Source organism: Bombyx mori, chromosome 22 (genome assembly GCF_030269925.1).
Source record: "Bombyx mori chromosome 22, ASM3026992v2".
Lineage (NCBI taxonomy): Eukaryota > Metazoa > Arthropoda > Insecta > Lepidoptera > Bombycidae > Bombyx > Bombyx mori.
In genome coordinates, this window is record NC_085128.1 from 9,662,249 (window position 1) to 9,677,193 (window position 14,945).

The 14,945-nt window shown below is 34.5% G+C and overlaps 1 protein-coding gene across 9 annotated transcripts; it reads left to right on the plus strand.

Moving 5' to 3' along the window:
- Positions 1-9,030: 9,030 nt before the first annotated feature.
- On the plus strand, positions 9,031-14,932 carry LOC101737411 (zinc finger protein 729). Of its 9 annotated transcripts, none has more exons than XM_038018825.2 (9): positions 9,031-9,462; positions 9,734-9,825; positions 10,011-10,245; positions 10,929-11,034; positions 11,471-11,650; positions 12,452-12,599; positions 13,218-13,284; positions 13,821-13,967; positions 14,546-14,932. In XM_038018825.2, exons 1-9 carry the CDS (start codon positions 9,352-9,354, stop codon positions 14,813-14,815), a joined length of 1,356 nt encoding a protein of 451 aa, XP_037874753.1. In that variant the 5' UTR covers positions 9,031-9,351; the 3' UTR covers positions 14,816-14,932. The 9 variants fall into 9 exon arrangements, with proteins under 9 accessions (XP_037874753.1, XP_037874752.1, XP_037874754.1 ...); XM_038018824.2 differs by having other exon boundaries at positions 9,041-9,462; positions 10,929-11,037; XM_038018826.2 differs by having other exon boundaries at positions 9,055-9,462; positions 10,062-10,245; positions 10,929-11,037.
- Positions 14,933-14,945: the final 13 nt, after the last annotated feature.

Here is a 14,945-nt window from a genome sequence, read left to right on the forward strand (position 1 = left end):
TGTCATCGTCGGGGTAATAAAAATAACTCTAAGTTAAAATATATATTAAAAATGTAAACATTTAGTGAAAAATCTTAATATTTTTACATAAACTTTTTGTCGAAATTGTCAGTTTACCAACGGGCAAAATGGCATATTTCGTAGCGTGCAACCTCTTTGACAGGACATGCGACATGCATGCGACGTACAACGACTAGACAGAGACTTGACAGAGAATTTGAAAAGAAACAAAAGAAAAGAAATTGAACGAGGGCGAACGTGACTGGTATCAGTCAATCTTTTCAATGCCTTCCTAAAAGACATACACGAACCAGACGATATAGAACAAACCGACCGTTCACATATTTACATAAAATAGACGACAAACAAACGAACCGACCGTTCAGCAAACTTTAGTAGCATATTGTCATAATTGCGTCTTAATTCTCTTATCGGTCCAGGATATATGGAGCATGCTTCTCGAGACATTTCAAAGGAATCTATCTATTTCTGTTCCATTGCTCGAATATTCTGATCCATAGAGAAACATCAAGTAGCCGAGTGTCTTTCCTAGTCTCACCTTGTAAATATCGGATACCTAACCTATCGGCTAACAAAATGCACGCAAACTTGCTCATAGCAACTTTGGCAATTTGAATGATTCTCTATATTTTTCCTTCTCATGCCCCCTGGTCAGCCAATAAGTTATACAAACTCACCTATTTTGACATTACTTTTACTTTGGACATGTTGACGAGTCGAATTAGTTCATTTTCAAGTTCGATTGTACGTAGCAGCTCTACAAAATCATGTTCCTATAATGCAAAAAGGCCTGCACTATCCGTGCATCTTAGTTTATTGATCTTGATACCTCCATACGAAATACTTCCTTCCGATCCGTCCAAGATCCTTCTCACGCGCCATTTTACGATAATCTCCACAAGTTTTTATAGATCTCTTTTTGTGTAAAGGAATTAAAAGGGTATCCCTTCATTAGCTAACCCATCCACCTGTTTTCAAAACTTCATAGCACAGGTCTAAAATTATTTCAATACCCTGATATCGTAGAACTTCCAGCTCTATAAAGATATTTAGTTATCAAAGTTTTTTTAGTGACGTTAAAGTCTTTTTAAAGCCTTGTTCATTTAAAAAATGTATAGCTTTGTTAAAAAGAGAAGAGCACATTCCTATGCCACATTGCCGAGGCAGGCGCTACAAAATATCTTTATGAGATTATTGTTTATTATAATAATATGTATTTTGCAATCTGCAAAAATTTGTAATCGAAAAGAATGAAGAAAGGAAAATAAAGAAACGTAGCACCGATGGTGTGACCAATGTCTAAGTATCTATGCAGATGAACACAGACATGTTACTAAAAAGACATGTTGTAGCCCGCAGAAATAGGTGTTACCGTCCTGCCTATTTCCGTTCCAGCGCAGTCAACGCAGTTTCGGTTTGAAATGTAGATTAGCCGATATTACAATACAATTGAGAATTCGACTTCATGTCTCAAGGTGACAACACAATAATAGGTATCAGAGGAATTTTATAGTATAAATATATTTAAATTTTATAGTATAAGCTTACTACAAAAGCTATGACATACAAACAGTCTTATATGAAATTATGAAAATAACCTGCTTTATCTATTCGTCTACGGAATCCTAAAAAGCAATTGAATCTTTAATTTTTGCAATATATTGTATGTTATATGAATCCACTGACGCGGTATTCAGGGCTTCGTTTGACGCAGCGACAAGTGCGTTAACTGCTGGAACTGTATATAGACAGTTCAAAATTATCTCTTTATTTTCTTCCATACCTATTCACTAAAAAGGGGCTATTCCAGCTACGCACTAGCCAGTACTTGCTCTGAAAGTGTTCAAACTGATTGATTGCTTGTTTGTTGTTAGTTTGCTCACACTGGTCCTGGCAAGAGCAGTTCTGCGCAAAATCTACCATTGGACCCACTGAGAAGATCCGGCGAGAAACTCAGCGGGTTGTGTGTATGAGCTAGTTTGCACGTCGAACTCTTCGCCATAATCGACGAGTTCGACGAGAACGGTGGCCTCTGTTTTTTTTTTACCCAAGCTCATAGCCTTGAGGGGCTATTTCAGCGTAACCTTAACTCATAGGTGAGCTCACGGGGCTCAAACCTTCGTCGTAAGCGACGGGTTCGACGAGGAGGATGATCGGTGCTTGATGTACCTAAAAGAACCGTTAGTGGATCGGGAGGATCCGAAATGACGTGTTTTGGGCGACGTCGAGTGCTTTTCATTCTGTCCGCAGGATCGGGAATGAACTTTTTGTAAGGAGGCATGCAGTAACTAATATTTTAGGTATAATCAATAAATATAATTAACGGTTGGGTAAAGTTAGCCAATATAGAATTAAAGATTTGACTTAAAGTTGGATCGACCTAACGACATTTTCTACGTACCTACGTTACAAGTATTATACAAGTACATATTGATTAATATTACGCGATCCGCAATACCAAAGAAAATAATTTGGGCCGTCGGTCTACGAGACAACAACACTCGCTCCTTGAAAATCTTCCTTTCGCAATTTTACCTAAGGAAGGCGTCATTTCGCCAATCGACGCCCGAGTCTTAAAACCGAGAATCTACTTTAGTTTCATAAATATTTAGGTTAATTTAATTTTTACCAGTTTTCACAAAATAAACTTTCAACAGTCTAATCGTCAAAAATCGCAAGTTCTTCGATATGTTAGAAATTATAAAATTGATAATTCTAAAATTCATCGAATTGATAAATCGAAATAGATAAATAAAATAAAAAAATCAGATTTTTTTGTACCTTTGTCGACGTCCCATAAATTCATAAAAATTTATAAGCTAATTTTGAAGTAAGTCCTTTAGCATGTGTTCTTAGCAATCATTCAATGTAACCAATTTTTTACATGTCTTCGTAACGTTTACGTAACCATTCAAAGAAAAAATTGCGAAAAATTTACATTGATAATTTATTGTTCAATTTCCAGTCTTGTGCTCATTAGCAAATACTTGCAATTTTATGTCTAGCTAAGAACATATATTTATTTACTCGCACCCTTATGCGCGTTCTTACATGGAAAATAAGACTCAATTATTTTCAAAAACACAATTAACAGGAACCACTGAAAATTCAATATTAAAGAAAGAAAGAAACCTTTGAAATACTTAATTCAGCATGGCGAACTAATAACACAGTTCACTTTCTACCACACTCGCGTCGTCATGACTCCTGATCATATCAGGAGTGATAATCGTGTGCTGTGTTCGTTGATCAATTGAATCATCTAATAATAGTAATTCGAAGTCGTCGTGGCCTAAAGGATAAGACATCCGGTGCATTCGTATTGAGCGATGCACGGGTGTTCGAATCCCTGGCAGGTATCAATTTTTCTAATGAAATATGTACTCAACAAATGTTCACAATTGCCTTCCACGGTGAAGGAATAACATCGTGTAATAAAAATCAAACTCGCAAAATTATAATTTGCGTAATTACTGGTGGTAGGACTCTTGTGAGTCTGTGCGGGTGGGTACCTCCACCCTGCCTATTTCTGCCGTGAAACAGTTATGCGTTTCGGTTTGAAGGCTGGGGCATCCGTTGTAATTATACTTGAGACCTTATAACTTATATCTCAAGGTGAGTGGCGCATTTACGCTGTAGATGTCTATGGGCTCCAGTAACCACTTAACACCAGGAGGATCGTGAGTTCGTCCACCCATCTAAGCAATAAAAAAAAGTAAAGGATAAATCATTCTTCCAGAAAATGTTTTCCAGTCTCACTAGTTTTCTATTTCAAACTGAATAAATTAACTTAATTAACATTGAAATGGTGTCTAGCCATCGATATGCACTGGTTTTAGTTAATTAAATATTAAATTAATAATATCATGACAATAAGGTAAAATACCAGTTTTTTTTTTATCTAAAATATATCTGTACTAATAGATACAGACAAGTTTATAAAACTAACAACGGAAAACAAATTGGACGTCGGATCGGTGCAAATTTACTTCATAATAATGTAAGTATTGAAAGCATGCAGGTGCCGGCAATTAATTTACATCAGTCTTGTAAATATTTTGACATGTGCCTTCGCTAGCAGCAATATCCAATAAATTCCTGGAGCTTATTTTAGATCTTCAATATATTGCGCTGAAAAATGTTTACAGATTCTTAATTGTTTCATTTTGTTAATAATAAGATATAGGTCGGTAGATCAGTCGAACAAAAACCGAGCACATGTTTTGGTGGTTTTGGTGGTTCTTCAGACTTCAAGCCAATTGCCTTAGATGGTGTGTCCTTGCCAGATTGCTCGGACTTCAAGTACCTCGGCTCTATACTCCAGAACGACGGCAACATAGACAGTGATGTAGCAAACCGAACAAACGCTGGTTGGGTGAAATGGTGACAGGTCTCTGTAACAGCATGCGATCGTAGAATGCCCCTTTACCTCAAGGGTAAAATTTACAAAACGATCATTAGACCTGTCGTGCTAAATGGATCTGAATGTTGGGCGATGAAAGTAAAGCATGAAAGGGGAGTGCATGCGGCAGAGATACGAATGTTGAATAGTGAAAAGTAGAGGGGGAAGAGGTCGACCGAAAAACACATGGATGGAGTGTCTGAATGACGATATGAGAGAGAGAGAGAAAAAGAGAGAGAGAGAGAGAGAAAGAGAGGAGTGTGTGTTGAGATGACGGCTGATAGAAGAGAATGGAATAGAAAAATTCGCTGTGCCGACCCCACCTAGCGGGATAATGTGGAGAAAAAAAAGTAGGTTACCATAGAGAATACACATAAATTACGGCTTGAATTTAATCCTGACATTTTATCAGTAGAGAGTCAAAATAAAAAGATTTTGTATTTGTTTAATCAATGTTTCATAAATCATTTTATTATATTTTTAAATGTCACTATGAAACTTTTAACTTAACTATTTGTCCGATTTTTCAAAAGAGGCAAACATTTAAATTGTGTAATGCTTATAAATTGATTAGGTATGTACTATAGAAATTTAAAAAGAAACACGCCTAAAAAGGAATCGAACTCAAAATTCGAAAGAAAAATTTTGAATGAGTTTCGATGTTTAAAAATGATAAACCCAATCCTTAAAGTTATCAGCGGCCAAAAGCACACAGCTTTCATCGTGATATAAATGAAGGGGTTTGGAAGTGATTTTTATTATGTTTATTAAAAGTTGTTGATGAAAACTCTCAAGTGTTTTAGCTGTATTCCTATTTTTTATTTTTATTGGTTAGATGGGTAGACGATCTCACAGCCCACCTGGTGTTAAGTGGTTACTGGAGCCCATAGATATCTACGACGTAAATAGCTTAAAGGTGGTTGGCACCTTGAGATATAAGTTTTAAGGTCTCAAGTATAGGTAGTTAGTTACAACGGCTGCCCCATCCTTTAAACCGAAACGCATTACTGCTTCACGGCAGAAATAGGCAGGGTGGTACCTTCCCGCGCGGACTCACAAGAGGTCTTACTACCAGTAATTACGCAAATTATAATTTTTCGGGTTTGATTTTTATTACACTATGTTATTCCTTTACCGTGGAAGTCAATCGTGAACATTTATTGAGCACGTAATTCATGTTACAAAAATTGGTACCCGCCTGGGATTCGAACACCCATAGATGTCGTTATCGCCCACCGACAATCACCGGTCTTGTGAGGTCACACGGATAGGTACCACCATTCTGCCTATTTATACCGCAAAGCCATGCTTTCCGAATTGAAGGCCGTGCCTAGTATTTTAAAAAAAACTATCTATTCAATCGAAATTAGACATGTCTCAAAGTCAGTTTCACGTTGCGATGTCTATGAGTTCCAGTAACACATCCCACAGTCCCAATGTGGGATGGGTCCAAATGAGCTTATCTACTAATCACACTAGCGTAGACATTAAAACTACATTTACGATTTAATTTTCTGTTTATTAATTTTACTAAGTGTTAAAATAATTTTATATCTTAATTTTAAAATAATCTAAAATATCCATTTTCATAGGATTCGACGTTTCGAATACTTACGAGTTTTTATTCTTTTTTTTTTATTGCTTAGATGGGTGGCCGAGCTCACAGCCCACCTGGTGTTAAGTGGTTACTGGAGCCCATAGACATCCACAACGTAAATGCGCCATCCACCTTGTGATATAAGTTCTAAGGTCTCAAGTATAGTTACAACGGCTGCCCCACCCTTCAAACCGAAACGCATTTCTGCTTCACGGCAGAAATAGGCGGGGTGGTGGTACCCACCCGCGCGGACTCACAAGAGGTCCTACCACCAGTAAGTTTTCGTGGTCAAGAACTTTGACGAGTAGGTACATACTTTTCGTCGAAATTTGAATATTGTCAGACTCGTGTCAACGACTTGTCAACGTTTCTGGACTCTGGACAGGGTACCTTATATGTTTCACAAGATACCTCTCTCTGTTTGTTGTTGTTATTATGTACTTCAAAACAGTTTTATTATTTTGAAAGTTATGCAAAATGAAAATAATGAATTAGGGAAGCTGTAAAAGTGGTTTTCATTTAACTTAATACGTAGGTAAATCAAAAACTTTGTACGCATTTTTACGAAAATTGCGTGGACGGAGGAGTATGAAATTTCTCACACTTATAGAGAATATACAGAAGGTGTGCGTAATGTTAATATTTTTTTAAATAATGCTTAAAAATACATTAAATCAATTTCGAAAACATTACACACACTACCATGTATTTGACACACGCATGCATATTAATAGGGGTTAAAGTAAGAAATTGCCATTTTATTGTAATATGTACTTCGAATTGACAAAAGCATAGAACCTTCATGGTTTGAGATTTTTGGGTGAAACATTTTTCAAATGGTACCCATGAGGTTTTTCTTTTAAAAAATGTGCAACATTTGATTAATGACTTTCAGTTGTTTTTCTTTTATTCAGCTTAGACAAGAAAGATGGATACTTAGAAAATTCGAGTAATTTTTGAATACGAGTTCCGACGCGGAACTAACGCTGCAGAAACAGCTCGCAATATCAATGTTGCGTTTGGAAAGGGGACTGCTAATGACCGCACTGTGCGATTTTGGTTTAAACGCTTTTGTGATGGAAAGTTTGATTTGAAGAACGAACCACGTGGAAGATCGCCCACGCATGGGAATAACAATGAATTAAAAAAGAAGGTGGAAGCCGATCCGAGCCAAGCTACCCAGGAATTGGCGCCATGGTTTAATGTTACCTTACCTACAATATTGACTCATTTGCGTCAAATCAATAATATAAAAAAATATGAAAAATTGGTGCCTCATGATTTGACTGATCTGCGGAAAGAAACGCGTGTTGAAACATGTGTTGCCTTGTTGAATCGATACAGAAATGAAGGAATATTGGATCGAATTGTGACATGTGGTGAAAAGTGAATTCTTTACGATAACCGTAAGCGAAAAATGCAATGGCAGACCCCAGGTCAAACGCCGCAACAGTGTCCTAAAGCAAAGCTTACCAATAAAAAGGTAATGGTAACTGGTCTCAGCATGATGTTATTCACTATAGCTTTCTCTGATCTGGTCAAGCAATAACGGCAGATGTCCACTGTGCCGAACTCCGAACAATGATAGCAAAACTTGCAGTGAAACAGACCCGACTCATGAATCGATCTTCACCATTGCTCCATGATAACGCGAGACCTCATACAGCACGAGAAACCGTTTTAAATCTACAGAAACTGCAATTAGAAACCATTCGTCACCCTCCGTATTCGCCAGACCTTGCTCCAACGGACTATCATTTTTGTCGCGATTTGGACAATTTTCTACGTGATAAAAAGTTTTCTTCCAAAGAGGCAGTACAAAATGCTTTCACACAATTTGTAGAATCTAGATCACCAGAGTTCTATCGCAAAGGCATAAATGACCTGCCTATTAGATGGCAGTAATGTATAGATAAATAATGGTAGATATTTTGATTAAATAAAATTGTTAATTGAAAAAAAAAACGAACGAAAGAATTTCAATATTTCAATAGTACACAAATCGGCAATTTGATACTTTAACCCCTAATCTAATATGTGTTTATTGTCAAAGTTAAAAGTTTTCTTAATGCAGTCAATTAAGTGGTCAAATTGAGAATAGATTAAATATTGTTTGCTATAGTGTAGTCTTGGTGAAATCTGATTATTAGAAGTATATTAATCTTTCACAACAGAATCGTAAACTCATAAATTCAATTAATTATAGTCAAACATCGACTATCGGGGGGGACCACTAGTATTTTTAAATTTTAATCCCATTGTCTTACAGAATGGGTTTTTCAAATTTGTAGAATTGAAGAGGCTCTGGCAGCTGTTAGCAAACCCTAGCCCTTCTGGCTGAGCCTTTGCACGCCCACCTGTCTTGACGAAACTGGTAAGACATTGTGGCTACTACTAATCCTTTTTTCATAAAAAAAAATGAAATGAAGAAGGCTTAAAATATCTAAACGATGTTTTCCATACCATACCATGTATACCAATGATGGAAATGGAATTATTAAGTAAATAATTTAAATGAAAAATGGAGCGGAATGAAGTGAAGTCGATTTATTTGAAATTGCAATCTATGAGATGGGATCAAATCAAATGAAATTGAATGAAATGAGATAAAATTAAATAATGACCAATGACGGACTGAATCAGTGTTTTTTCAGGTTTAAACATTTAATAGTTTGACGCTGGTAGCGGTAGCTTATTAATCGTATATCATGTATGAAAATGCACAATCGTAGGAAAATGAAACAAAGTTGGTGGACGTCACTTCTCGTGTTCTTTTAAAATACCTATTGATGTTTCAGTAAACCCATCATTTTACCGATTTTTATTTCATTTCATCTCAACCAACGCCTATGTATTCGGCATTTGGCTTATTCGATAGTATCGATACAACTTTAATAAATACCCCACAAATCAATTGTTTCATTTTAATTCTATTTCAATTTAATTTAATTTAGACATTTGGTTGGTATTATAGCTAATCTCCTTTTGTCTGTACAATAGGCGACAATATTAAGTGTATAATCTATGATAGGCGAGTCAAACATAAAAAAATTACTTCTACCCTCCTTTAAAAAAGCAAGACCAATTATCAGAACAAAACGCATAAAACGTAGATAATACAAAATGATCTACAAAGTAAAATAGCCTACAATTAATGGCTAAAATTATGAAGTAAAGTGTAAAACAATGGACTCCTAAAATTTACAATGTATTCTAAATAAGAATTCTGCTCTTGAACTATTTAAAATTGTAAAATATGTAGTATAAAGTTCAATCTGAATGAACGGTTAATTGATGTAACCACAAGTATAAAAAACATTGCTTTATTGATATGGATAGATGCAGAATTTGTTTAAAATCCAAAAAGAATCAGCGTTCCATATTCGATTCTGATGGTGAAACAACCTTTAATAATATGATTACATCAGTAGCAAACATACCGGTACAAAAATATTAATTTGTCAAATAAAAAGTAAAATGTAATCAATGTGTATAGTATTTATTACGTGATACTATTTGTTTAAATAAGTTTATAAAAGTGTAATAATACCTACTAACTCTTTAATGCAAAGTGTAATATAATTATATTACCTAAGTTAGACCTAACAAAGAGGGCTGCATTCGAGAATGTTTCCAGAATGCAATTCTAATTTCATCTATTCTGGCAATTAAATCCGTGATAATATAATAATTATTAATCTTATCATCTTCAGATTAACAAAAATGATCAGCTTCCAAATAAAATATGTCTTGATTGTCTGAGGCAGCTTCGCGAAGCATATAATTTCAAACTTTTTATAAAACAGTGAGTTGTGACTTATGTACATCTAATATGTATTAAAATTGTATAAATTAATGAACTAATTTTTATTTAATCATTTACCTTGAAAATTATTCTATGTTCATGATCTCCTATGATGAATATTATGATGTTAAAGATTCTCTAAAAAGTATAAGATGTTAAGTTTCCTAACATTATATTGTTTTCAGCTCGCATGACTTATTAAATGAAAGAAATTTACTGAAAAGAATTTATTTTAGTGATCTCAATGATATCAAAGTACAAACTGGAATATTAGACGATAAAAGAAATGTACTTAATTCAATAACTTTAATTGACTTAATACAAACTAAAAACAATTGCATTTCATATAATGATATTCTAATCAGGAAACTTTGTCATGATGTTGAAAAGGACTTTGATGCATTGGATCAGAGAAATGAAGTAAGTCATTTTAATCACAGCTGAAATCCTTAAAACATTACAAATTAGTTGAACTTTACTAGAAAAAAAAACTTATAAAATTATTCTTATTATTTGGATTTCATCATAGCTCTCTTTTCAACTCACAAGTGCTACCAAACTGGAATATTTGTTGGCAATTGTACATTTCCATCTTTCCAGACAGTGAACTGAATTCCTACCTCTCTAATGTTACATGTGTTGTACCTCTAAATCTTATTTCAGTTTACCACTTTGCCTGCTTGTACATAAAATTATCGTAGTAGTTTTTGTTAGAAATCAATTTAGATTTACCTATATTGTTTTTATATCCTCTTTTTAATTTACATTTATTATAATAGTAACACCATGTCATTTAGTAGCTGTCTATTAATGAATTTTGTAAGAATCTTTCAATTAACTCTAGAAACTTACTTAATATGTTGAATGCAATTCAGCCCATCGGTAGGCCATATTCGGCCAAGCGAAAATCAGGAATTTAGTAATTATTATCAAGTTGACATTTTCGTTCTAAAATTTATATAATGCAACAATTTGCACGGAAGATAAAAATTAGTGGCTTTTACCTTCTAGTTTTTATAATATTTTGAAACTCTATAAACTTGCCTTGAACCTGTTTCAGATTTCAGATAGTGAAATATACTACAATATTGAATTTATTACAGGACAGTGGCGCTGAAGATTTCCACAGTGATACTGATATAGTAAATGAATCTGAGAAACCATTGAAATTAGAAAAACATAAGAAGGGAATTTTGAAGCATGAAAAAGGTAGTAAGTATGTTCTTATGTTTTGACAACAAGATATTTTATGGAAACTTTTTATCCAAAATAAACATCACTACTTGCCTTTACTTGTCATACAAGAGACAACAGTGGTGTGACTTATTGTAATCCCACAAAGGTAGATTTGTGGGATTACAAGAGATACCAATCCTGCCTGTTTTCCTCGCTGAGCAGTCAATGACGTCCTTTTTGAAGGATGAGACATCCATTATAAAATATCATATTACTTAACGTAAGGTAGGCCGTGAACTCGTATTTTTTCTGATGAAGGAAGAGCTCTACATGGTGCAGTAAGATTGACTAGCAACTGCACCAGTCTCCGAAGGTATTTTACATTTTAAAGGCAGCTGCTTCGCCAATGCCAATTACTAATTGACCGGAATTGCGATGAAACTGTAACCAAAGTTTATTTCATTCACAGTTGAAATTGAATATAAAATATGCAAGAAACCGATAAAGCCGAAAGTCTTAAAGAATGTCGTTCTGCTGCAAAGTGACCCAGATGTCGTTAAAAAACGATCTCATAAGATCCGGCAAGATATTTGTCCTTACTGTGGTAAAATAACTAAATCATTAAAAGCTCATGCACTAGTACATACAGGTTTGTATTCTTATTTTTTATAATATAAATGGGAATTTTTTGTAATGCTGTTCTAATACAGTATAGCACGAATATTTTTCGTTTTGTTTGTTTGTTCGTGTTTAATGCGTTCGCGTGTGGTTCATACGATAGAGTTGGTTTGTTCATATACTGTTAGAAATATGAGGGTAGATTTCATTTCATCATAAACTTAAAAGAGGGCTCCCGACAATTGAAGACAAGAGTGGATGAAGGAGTTATATACCATTTTTAAAATTTTTAGAGTTTTTACCTTGAATGAAAGTGGTATGTGCCTATAAACCATATTAGACCTTAATACTACGGGCTTAAAGGATATTTTTACAAATTGCATGTGATGAAGGAATTATGTACGCAGAAAAGTACAAGTAACAAAAGTTTGTTGCTCGTTTTCTCAAAATTAATAAATTGTATCATATAAATTGTATGATATAAGTTCTAAGATCTCAGTTTAGTTACAACGGCTGCCCCACCTTTCAAGCCGAAACGCATTACTGCTTCACGGCAAAAATAGGCGGGGTGGTGGTACCTACCCGTGCGGACTCACATGAGGTCCTACCAGTAAACTAGACGGTAATAGTTGCTGATTTTTATCTTCCGTGCAAATCATACACATATCACATTTTATAAATTGTAGAATGAAAATATCAAGTTGATAAATATTACTATTTCCCTGGTTTCGGCTTAGCCCGAATGCTATAATAGTACGCTAGGCCCACCGTTGGGCCGCATGGCGATCAACGTGTTAAGTTCAGTTAAATACGTAAAGGTTTTTTTTTTTAGGAGAAAAGAAATATAAATGTGAAATTTGTAGTAAAGGGTTTTTGTCTTCGGGAGGCTTAACATACCACAAGAAAAAACACACCGCCTCAAAGGATTTTAAATGTGATCAGTGCATAGCCGCCTTCGTCACTAAAGAAGCCTTGAGGAAGTATACATTTTATTACTTTTATTTAATTTATACCTTACACATTGCGCGTAGTTTTTTTTACTGTTGTAACCTCTAGGCTCAACAGTTCTATGAAGCCTACAGGCGTGACATATCAAATGCATATCAGATTTTTTTTTATTGCGTAGATGGTTGGACGAGCTCACAGCTCACCTGTGAAAGTGAACAAAATAGAGAAAATTAAACAAAGCCTTCTCGGGTTCTTCTAAAAAGTCCACTAAGTAAAAAATAACCAGCATTTTAGTGAGAGTTTATTTCATCCCATTTCGCTTTTTTTATAAAACAATATGTATGCATTTTTTAATTGGAGATTTTTATAAACTTGACATTGGCAACTATGGCAATGAAAGAAGCCAACTGTCATAATTTAAAACAGTAGAACAATATTTAACACATATTAAGGAATAAAGAGTCCTATCCTTTGCTTGACTGCTGAAACAATTAGTACCTAGCATGTTCAAAACGCGTCCTCCCAACACTTTAGCTTAGTTTTTGTAATCTAAAATACAAATTTGAATTTTGTTACGTGAAAGAATCCCCATAAAGAAAATCGTTTCTTTATTTCTATTATATTTAATTTAATTTTGGTGTTTGTTCCAGCCACATGATTAAACATGCACCCGAGAGAAAATTTGTTTGTAACACTTGCGAAAAAGGATTCAAAAGGGTAATTCTTTTATTTGTTTATGAACGAAATATTTTTATATATGTATATTTTATTCACACGTCTTATCTATTGAAATTCCATATAATTTATAGAATCTATTTCTAGATTTATTATTTTTTCTGCCATCACTCGTGATTTTGATTTAGTAATATATCTCGCTTGTATCGATGCACTAGAAGCTACATACATATTAATTCTATTTGTCAGTCAGTACTGGCCTGACTGGAACAGCCTTATAATTAAAAATAATCTGAATTAGACAACTTTAAAAGAATACATGCGCTGGACTGATTTAGTGAAAAACCTTACCAAAACCCCACTTAATGAGTGCTTACGCCAAGCCCCATTTCGCGAATTATGGAAAACAACCGTCAAGGCTTATAATAAACAAGGATTTCACATGACCACGACTGCACTGCAAAGCCGTAACCGACTATGATAAAAAGAATACATACTTATCGGACGTGAAGTGAAATGTCCACTCGGTTGGTTTTCGTTTGTGGTATAATAATTGTTTTTTTTTCTCTTTTCCTTAGAAATTTGCATTAAAACGTCACGTAGCAATACATAATTTCGGTAAGAAAAAAATCAAATGCGAGTCGTGCGAGATGTCGTTTCACACTAACGCCGCTTTGAATCATCACATGCGAGTGCACACCGGAGAGCGACCTTATAATTGTGAGGTTAGTGTTCATAATTGTTTGGCAAATATGACTTATCTGTGTATTCCATTTTTTTATTTGTAATCCATCTTACACCAAAGTGATGCAATACAATATGTAATCTAAATGTTCATCAGAATTATTGCTACGAAGGTACCTGTTAGTCAAGTCTTAATAAACGCAATCGGGTCCAAGAAACTATCCTTAAGTTAATAACAAATGCTACCACATAATAAGAAATTTTAAATTCCGTAATCGAGCCTCGTTATTGTACTTACATTTTTTTAATTTTTTTTTATCTACATATTATTGTAGTATTTGTTAAAATACAACATAGAAGAAGTCAATATTTTTTTCAAAAACAATAGCAATCAAACTGTTGATGAAGTCTTTAATGCAATGAAGGACAGATTTTCATTTCGTGTATTTGAAATTGTTGACATTATGATTATGGTGTCAAAAACCCGAAGTAGGATACGTTTTTAGTATGTTGGTTTGCTCTCGATAGCTCAGACCCCAGAAAATCTAGTTACTTAAAGATCTTTTTGTGAAAAAGTTTGGATTGCTTAAATATTTTCATAATATTATCTTGATCACAGATCTGCACGCAGCCCTACAGTTACAAGCACGATTTTAATCGGCACTGCTTTAAAAAGCACGGTGTCTTTTTAAAGCGGAGGCCAGTCTACGTCATGAACGAGGAAGTTTTGGCCCAAGAACGGATCATTATGAAAGACCTACTATTAAGGATCCAAGGAATCATCAAAGACGATAAACCACTTAATCCCTTTGAAGGTCCGCAAGCACATTTAGCTTTCGAACAAGCCGTAAAAGCACTGGAGTCTAATCAAATAGCCGTGGACTTGTAATTTTTTAAATTTTAATGACGTTTAGAATTACGTAACGCTTGTAACATTTCGTTATTGTTGTTTTTTATTGTTCAATGTAAGCAATAAATGTTTGTATTAAATAAAATCTGTAAGAAACTGCGTCGTTTTT